Genomic DNA, 9,497 nt, shown 5'->3' on the forward strand with positions numbered 1-9,497 from the left:
TGTGTTCCTGTGGCTCAGTGGTAGAGCATTGCGTTAGCAGTGCAAAAGGTTGTGGGTTCAATTCCCAGGGAACACACATACTGGTAAAAAATGTATAGCCTGAATGCACTGTTTCTTTGGATAAAAGGGTCTGCTAAATGCATTAATTATTATTAAATTATCTCCCTGGCTCCTCCTGTTTCCTCCTTGGCTCCTCCCTCCGTCGTCACCTCCCTGGACTCTGGACCCCTCCCGGGTGTCCGTCCTCCTCCTGAGCCTCCTCCCAAGTTCCCAACCGTCACTCCTTCTGTTGTTTCTTCGGCGCAAGGATGCGCCTTCCGGGAGGGGTGGGTGATATGTCAGAAATATGGACTGTCTGTGTTGTGTTTTTCTCCCCATGTGCCTTCCATGACCTAGTTTTCCCTCGTGTGTGACATGCCCATATTTGGTTTCCTGCCTGCCCCTGTTCCTATTGTGCTTCATTAAGTCCAGGTGTGTCTCGTCATCCTCTCGTTTAGTCGTGTATTTAAGCCCAGTGTTTCCTGTGTCTAGCGTGCTGTGTTAAACGTCTTATCCCGATGCTACGTGTGCATGTCTTCTGGCTACCCTGTGTTTTTCCCCAGTTCCCGGACTATTAAAGACTGTTTTCCTTCAACTCCTTTGTCTCCGCACTCCTTCGTTCCTCCACAGTATCAGTTGTGACAAACAGTGATTAAGTATATAATTTGTACTCTTAAATGCCATAGGATTCCTGGATTCCAATTTAATGGGTTAATTAAATGTTGTCAAGTTGAATTTATAAGTCTTTAATTTTATTAATTAAAAATTGTATTAAAATTTTTACAATAATATATCCATATGGAATGTTTTACTTATTTCAGAAATTGTATGTTGTTTTAATTTTTCTATGTCAATAATTTATTACAAACATAAAACATTGACAATTTAATCTTTTAAAATGTAATCAAATTAAAATTTAACAATTCCTTTCAATTTTGACAGAGGTTTACTGTAAAAATAAAGAAAAATTTAATTAAAATAAATAAGTAAAAATAACAAATATTGTGATTATTCCTTTAAAAATACAGTTTTAATAATTGTATTCTTCTTCTTCTTATTATTATTATTATTATATAATCTACTACTACTACTACTACTACTACATTGAGAACATTCTACTTTATAATCGTAATTTTAAGTAGGCCAATTTTCTTGCCATATAGCTGTGCTGCGCTGGTCAGAAACAACACGAGATAATGCTCTACCGCGACTGTCAAGAGCTTCACTATGGGAAGCCATATAACCCAAAAGTGGGACGAAACAGCGCGGTATTAAAGTGTTCGCGCCGCGCTGACCTGTCATCGGCGCGGCTCAATGGCCGGTTTGTAAGGCTTTTCTCTATACTCCAAATTAAATAAATGAATAAATTTTAACTAATTAAAAAAAACTCTTTAAAAATTAGGGACAGTGTATGTAAATTCAATATGATGTATTTTGAATTTTGCACTGCATTGTGTTTTAGGTTTATCGGAAAACACATTAAAATGAACCATGATTTTATTACACTAACCTTTTAGCCATATATTTATAGTTAAACTGTGGGTTTAAAAAAATGACAATCAATCCATGGTTACTGCACTTTTACTATAGTAAAACCATTGTTCATTTCCGTATTTCCATAAGAGAAAATGTATGTCCTGACAGAAAAGTATCAGTACATTTTACTCTTTTTTTCAAGTATAATCATATGCCACAGTTACACAAATATCCTTAAATGTAAAATTTACTTAAAAAATATGCCTTGATGAACGAAACCATAAAATATTTTAATTCTAAGAGGATAATGGAAGTTTCTGCTGTGAACGTGACTATTAAATATAGCCTATACATGCTTCAAAGTAGCTAACACTACTGTTTACATGTAGTAATATGAAAGATAATAAGCTAAAGAAATGTAATAACTCTTCATTATGTTACATGCAGGAAAAAAACATGAAGCAGGAAAAAAACATGAACTTCTGCGGAGAGTAATGTTCGCGCCGCGCTGTCAGTTCGGTGGCGCTAGTAAACACGTCCTCTCTGCGCTGTCGAGTCGGTCGCGAACACTTTAATACCGCGCTGTTTCGTCCCACTTTTGGGTAGTGTGGCTTCCCATACTTCACGGTGTTTAGTGTCGCCGCCAGCGGCAGTGGAAGAGAGCGCGCCTTTAGTGCAGCTGGAAGAGTTATAGAACAAAGGAAGACTGGATTAAAACTGGGGCTGCCCCGTTAATAGATCGCTAGCCTATTCTGCGTTCAAGCGCAAGCATAAAACTTGCCACAAAGCAACATCAAAATTAATGAATGTCTTGAAATAACAGTAAGGAGATATTTTTATTATTTATTATTAAACTAGTGTTCTCTGCTGAGATGGAGATGCTTGCATGGAGATGTTTCGATTTGAATTCTTTCTTTTTAAAGTAGACATTTCAAGTTTTCTATAGATATATTTCTTATGTATGTGAGCCAAGTAGCCTATAGGCTTTAGTTTCATTTTTTGTAACGTGCTCCAGACCGGAGACCGAGACGGCGCATCCTGTTTGTTTTCTTTATTTTAAAAAAATACCGCATTTTGTTGATGTTGTGAGTGTACACAAATAAAAGTAGACCCTTTACAGTGTAGAATGTTTTATTACTCTTATCTATATGAGGAAAAATGATGCAGTATTTTAGGTTGTTTTCACTGTTATTAGGGGGAAAATGTGATTGCGCCGGCACCTTCATGTCCTGTATTAAGCGCACTTTAGCTTCCACGCTCTGCACAAACACTCGGATATGCGCCTAACAGCGCACATTTAGGTTAAAAGTTTACACTAACACCTCTACTGCCGCGACTCCTGAAAAACTTTTTCATTCTGCGTCGCCCCATCAAGCTCTCGCTGGATCCCCTCCTCTGCTATCAACGAGAGGAACGTCTGTACTTCCTCAACAGACAACGAAACAGCCATTTTTTGGTTGTTAGTTTACACGTCACGTTTTGGTAACGGTACGGTTTGCTTGGAACCTCAACCGAGGTGGTACTGAAAAAAGTACCATGTACTGTACCCAGTGGAAAAAAAAACCAAAAGTGAACCGTACCGAACCGTACCATGCCGTACCATGCAGTGGAAAAGCGCCATATGTGTTATGGACCACTTTGAGAACCCCTGTCCTAAAGGAATGAATGTGAGATTTCCAGCATGCTTTTTAGTAAAATGTTATCAAAAATTGAGTAGATGATATCCTTAAGCAGGCTGGAACGAAGTGTGACATTGTAAAGCATCTGCCATTTTCTTAATGAAATTGTTAAATTACGCAGTAACATCATTACTTCTACTTTTTAAAAATAAGCTTTAGTCAATCACTCTACACATTACGCAGAGCCAGGAACAGCGCGTTTCTATCTTACTCTCATGGTGCCCTCAAGTGTACCTGGAAAACTTGTACTGTTTGCATACATTATTACGAGATGTCAAACATACAAATTGGAATCATAATGTGGAAGTAGCCTAAAATGAAATGTTTGTGATGCATAAAGCAGTTAATACATAAAGCAGTGAGTCAAGTGATTAACTTCACGCTTGTTGTCTATAAGCTGTTCCAAACATCACACCTTTAAATTACTGAAACACAGCATGTAAAATTAAAATAACTTGCAAAATCATTCATTACAATTCACTACAGATCTGTTTTCTGCTCATGTTTATTGTAGATCAGTGTTTCTGTGCACCCCTTTCAACATCACAACTAGGCAACTCATGTATCATCTAGAATGCTGAGTTTCCCACTTGTAAATATGACTTTGTTTGGTCATTCATTTGTTGTCTATAAGCTGTTCCAAACATCACACCTTTAAAATGACTGAAACAGCATGTAAAATTAAAATAACTTGCAAAATCATTCATTACAATTCACTACAGATCTGTTTTCTGCTCATGTTTATTGTAGATCAGTGTTTCTGTGCACCCCTTTCAACATCACAACTAGGCAACTCATGTATCATCTAGAATGCTGAGTTTCCCACTTGTAAATATGACTTTGTTTGGTCATTCATGTGCGTAATTCGAAATTATGATATTTCCAACTGCACATGAAGGGCACATTATTCTTAGTTATATACCAACTGGAATAAAACATCTTCTCCTGGCTTTAATGAATAGTATCTATCCTACTTCCTCCATACTTCGCTGTGACTGGGTGGGCGAAGTCACTGAACACTGAATAGGCATCCTTGATGTGTAAAAGTGGGCGGTCATGTTCAACAATGGTCTTTTTGGACTAGGAAAGAAGTTTTCTGTTCTGAAATTTACAGTCTGTTTCATAGTACACACATTCTTTTGAAAATTTGATTTGGTCACTCTTTATTTTAAGGTCCAATTCTCGCTATTAACAAACCATTAACTATGACGTTTGCCTCAATAAACTCCCAATTTGCTGTTTATTAATTGTTAGTAAGGTAGTTGTTAAGTTTAGGTATTGGGTAGGATTAGGGATGTAGAATATGGTCATGCAGAATATGTGCTTTATAAGTACTAATAAACAGCCAATGTGTTAATAATAGTCATGCTAATAAGCAACTAGTTAATAGTGAGAATTGGTCCCTAAACTAAAGTGTTACCTTTGATTTCTTATAATATGACCACTTAAAACACAATCATTAGTGTATGTCAGGAGACATTTTAACATCCCAGATATTTGAAATGCAAAGGACGCCCTCAATAACTAGGAAAGTCTTCACTCGGATTTGCATAATTAATAGACTATTACACTGAATGTAAGCCTAATTGGGATCAAAACACAATTACAAGAACAACCACAAGTGCGGCCTATTGAGCTATTTAAAAAAGGTATTGCAGGGTCCGAGTATATTGTGAATGTCTAACGGTGTAACTGTGCACGAGTCTGGTGCTCTGTTCACCCACGGAGAGAGATACAGTAGTGGGTGGAACTCTCTGGACGGCAGTGTGGCCTTTAACTGGCAGGGCTCTGACATTTGGCCGATTGGTGCATGTATCTGCTTGTACCCTGTATGTGCTTAAGTACAGTACATAGTTTCATAATCAAGCAGTTGGTGGGTTGCTTGAATGACAAGTCGACTAATCGATCTTAAAGAGCCCTCTATAATTAGGCTAGTTTCAGGATCGTCCAATCAGGGTCAAGATTCTTTTAATCTTTTATTCAAAAAACAGAGCAGGAATGAAACGGAACAGGAGTCTCGGGACAAAGGTGAAACTATTTTTTTACTTTAACAGCCTTAGTGCCCTAAAAAAGTAATAGTTGAAATACTTTTATTTCGTATTAAGTATAGTTCAAATCTATTAACATATTTACTGACATATCGCTCAAGACTTAGGCTACTGATATACCAATTATAATTAAACTTTATTTGGAGTAGTACTTGTGCACAATGCATATTTCTTAATATTAAGCCTAAAATGTGTTTTAATATTACTATTGATGAGGATTGTATGATGAGTAATATTAGTCTTTAAATGCAAGATATTTAAAGTGTACCTGAAGTATACTTTAGCACAATTAAATATACTTCAGTGTATCTTTAGTTGGACTTCAGCACTACTTCCACACAATTAAAGTGCATTAAGTACAAAATTAGTTGTTCCAATTTAGCAGACTTTTAAGTATACCAGTTTAGTATAGTAAAAGCACAATTGCAGGGTATTTTTATTAAGTACATAAATATATACAGTAAATGTATTTGTAGTACACTTAGCATGTAAAAAATGTTTTTCAAATACACTTTAGTATATTTATTTTTCACTAGGGTGAGCAAAAGAGATTTCTTTTGAAAACATTTTTTTTTTTAATCTTACGGTAGTGTATATAAAAATAACTCGCATATGTGATTATATAACTAAATATAACTCTTATATGTGAAAAAGTTTTAAAACACTGATTTAAGAGAGTTATTTGCAAGCTTTGGCCTATTCTTTTATTCATATCTGTCAAACGCACCTGCCTGCAACCATTCAGGTGTGCAAAGTGTCTATTCCTCAAAATATAATTAAAGTCAATCTGAGATATCTGCAAGCTGCAGTGACTGATAGCTAGACTGATAGATGGAAAAAAAAATTACCACATTTTACTGGAGATTGTGACTCATCCCAAAATAAACCAGTTTTGAAGTGTGGCTGAAATTCTCCCACTAAAGATTCAGCAAGGCATTTCTGCTCATCCAGTACTCAGCAATTCTATTGCCTCCTTCCCCTCTCATTTTTATGTCTCCTCTCTTTCTCACAAGAGTGCACTCTTCACACAGTATGAATCTAAATGAATGCTGTTTCAGTAACAGTGTCTGAAGAGCAACTGGCAAGTGTTTGCATGCAGGTCTGGCTAATTGCTGACTGTGTTTATCAAATCAAGACAGTTTGCGGAGAAACACATTTGAAAATGTTCTTATTTAACGGGTTTCATCTCATTGCTCATTAGACGACAGAAAAGGGTTTTTATTATTAGTCTAGCTTATATATAATTATATGTTTAATACAGAAACATTAGGGTAGGTGCTTTTTTGAAATGAATAAAGTCAGACCTACCTTAGCTGTGGCACGTGCTTGATACTCTGGACAGCCATTCACTGTTATTGTTTCATGCATATATTGATAGACCTATTAAAATAAAGAGAACAAAAAATCTGTTTCAGTTCTTCTACATTTATCAAAATTATGAAAAACATGGATAAATAGCAGTGAGGCATTCTGCAACAGTAGACATTACAAATTCAAGTCAGCCAGGTTTATTTGTAGAATATGTAATAGATTGCAGATAAACTGGTGATTTATGTAATTAAAAAGCAAAACAGTGCCCATTTGTTAGTAAATGGTTCAATATTTGACCTTGCTCTTAGATAAAAGCCCAAAACAAAGCTTGATTTAACATTCTGAAATGAAATTCTTTAGAACGCAATAATGTGCAAAACAAGAACATGTTGCATTCTCAATGTGGACACAGGGGGTGCTATAGTGGGCAATAGGGTAACTTCTCTCTAAAGTTACTTCTCCTATGGTCAGTTTTTTCTTTTAGGTCAACAACTGTCTTGGCAGAGAAAGCTACCTGAATGATAGCATCTGGTTCGAAGGTCATATTAGCAAAACTTTGGTGAAATTTTGTTGGGAAAGAAGGTCCAATGTCAATAGTGTAGCGATGTATGAAGCACTGCTTACTCAAAGGTAACTTCTAAATCAAGCAGCTTTATGCTTGTATAAGCAGTGAATTTCATGGAAACTTACATCTGATGTGAAATTTGCATGGAGAAATTTTTCATCTATCCCTAAAACAAAATTCCTTATCGTGTGGATTCCTATTGAGATGACTGCATTTCGCCATACAAAGGTAAATGTGACCGCACCTTAAAGGAATATTTCTCCCAAAAATAAACATTTTCTGAAAATGTACTCAGTCTCATCCAAGATGTAGAAGAATTTGTTTCTTCATTGGAAAAGATTTATCAAGTCAAGTCACCTTTATTTATATAGTGCTTTTAACAATACAGATTGTCAAAGCAGCTTTACAGTATTAAATAGGAAAATAGTGTAGCAGTAAATTTTTGCAAAAGGACAATAGTAAACACTCAAATTTCAGTTAAAGGCAGCTCATCATTGAATTCAGTGAGCTCAGTTCAGTTTAAATAGTATCTGTGCAATCAAGTCGACGATATCGCTGGAAAATAAGTTAAAAATAATAATTAAGTTAAATAATAATAAATAATTTGGAGAAATTCAGCATTACACCACTTGTTCACCTATGAATCCTCTGCAGTGAATGGGTGCCGTCATAAAGAGAGTCCAAACAGCTGATAAAAGCAGCGCTATCCACAAGTAATCCACACTCCAGTGAAGTGTTTTTGTAATAAACAAATTCATCATTAAAGGAATAGTTCACCCAAAATTGAACATTTTGCCATAATTTACTCACCGTCATGTCGTTCCAAACATGTATAAGTTTCTTTCTTATGTTGTACATAAACCAAACAGTGGTTGGTCCCCATTGACTTCCATAGTTGGGAAAGAAATACTATGGAAGTCAATGGGGACCATCAACTGTTTGATTACCCTCATTCTTCAAAATATCTTATTTTAAGTTCAACATAAGATAGAAACTCAGGTTTGGAATGACATGAGGGTGAGTAAATAATGACAACATTTTCATTTTTTTTTCATCACTATCCCTCTTAAGGTGTTTTTAACTTCAAACCATGGCTTGGCTAAAATATGAGTCCTCTATTGATAATATAGCTTAGGAAAACAAGGGATAGACTTTTTCCACTGGATGAAGCCTTATGTTATAGATTATGTTGGAATTGTTTCTTAGAAACACACAGCTTTTCATATCTCAAGATGTAAGATGATTGATTGGACTGGAGTGTGGATTATTGTGATGTTTTTATCTGCTCATTCTGACAGCACCCATTCACTGCAGAGGATCCATTGTGTTGAAATGCTACATTTCTCCAAATCTGTTCCGATGAAGAAACAAACTCATCTACATCTTTAATGGCCTGAAACTGAATCATTTTTTATTTAATTTCCATTCACATTTTTGGGTGAACTATTCCTTTAATGGCACAAAACACACACACACACACATGCCTGAGATCTCCTGTGTTTATGTACTTGCAATAGTTTGTTTCTGTTACTGTGGTGTTCAAATGTATGGCGACAATGAGAATTTAAAAAAAGCTAAAGCGTCACTGGTCTACATGACCAAAAACGGTTTGTTTGACATTTTGGCATAAATTATTTTTAGATTTATGCTTTATTCAGTTTCTACCTTTACACTTTTTTAAATAGTTTGTAAAGAGAGCTTAATCCAGTTCTAGCCACAGACTCCTTTCTAAAATGCAACACATGCAACATCTTTCATCACCGGTTCTATATTTTCACAAGCAGGTGCGTGCACAGAGCCCATATCTGCATTCACACCACCCAGGGACGAGACTATTAGCTTGAGGTCCTTTGAGGATTTGAAGAACCTATGTTTATCTCATTAACCAGCGCCTCTGAAACGCAGCTGGTGCTACAGGAAGCTCCAGCTCTCTCTCCTCTAAATAACAATTTTCTCTTTAATCTGTCCTCCTGCACCTTGGGCAGAATCTTTAGCTGTTTTACTAACCTCCTGAGAGATTAGTTAGATAAAAAACCTTCTCTTTCTATGCCTGTTGCTCTGCCGACTGACTTTAAACCACTCACTTTAAATCTTCACAACAGGCAGGAGCTATCGGATGGCCTTTAGTAGAGCTATCAAAAAAAAATTCAAATTTCGAATATTCGTCGAATTTAAAAGAAAAATCCACATTCGAATGCAAAAACGTTGCATTCGAATTTTAGGTGTGCGTCATGCAGCCTTATCAGTGGCACACTGATGCGATGACGATGTAGGTGTCATTGCATTTTAATGCTTTTTTTAGCTTATCCACACTCTAAAAAATGCTGGGTTAAATACAACCCAGTGCTGGGTAAAATAGGGACAAACCCAGCACTAGGT

General features: G+C 36.1%; 1 protein-coding gene across 1 annotated transcript in view; it reads right to left on the reverse strand.

Annotated features, from left to right (window-relative positions):
- The window catches only part of LOC107694148 (protein lin-7 homolog A-like), a 51,221-nt gene that overhangs the window by 13,701 nt on the left and 28,023 nt on the right, over positions 1 to 9,497 (reverse strand). Inside the window, exon 3 of the mRNA XM_016493752.1 lies at positions 6,551 to 6,622. Within this exon, the coding sequence (XP_016349238.1) occupies positions 6,551 to 6,622 (72 nt within the window). The remainder of the gene's footprint in view (positions 1 to 6,550; positions 6,623 to 9,497) is intronic.

The sequence above is a fragment of the Sinocyclocheilus anshuiensis genome, unplaced genomic scaffold (genome assembly GCF_001515605.1).
Source record: "Sinocyclocheilus anshuiensis isolate Anshui unplaced genomic scaffold, SAMN03320099.WGS_v1.1 scaffold1003, whole genome shotgun sequence".
Taxonomy (NCBI): domain Eukaryota; kingdom Metazoa; phylum Chordata; class Actinopteri; order Cypriniformes; family Cyprinidae; genus Sinocyclocheilus; species Sinocyclocheilus anshuiensis.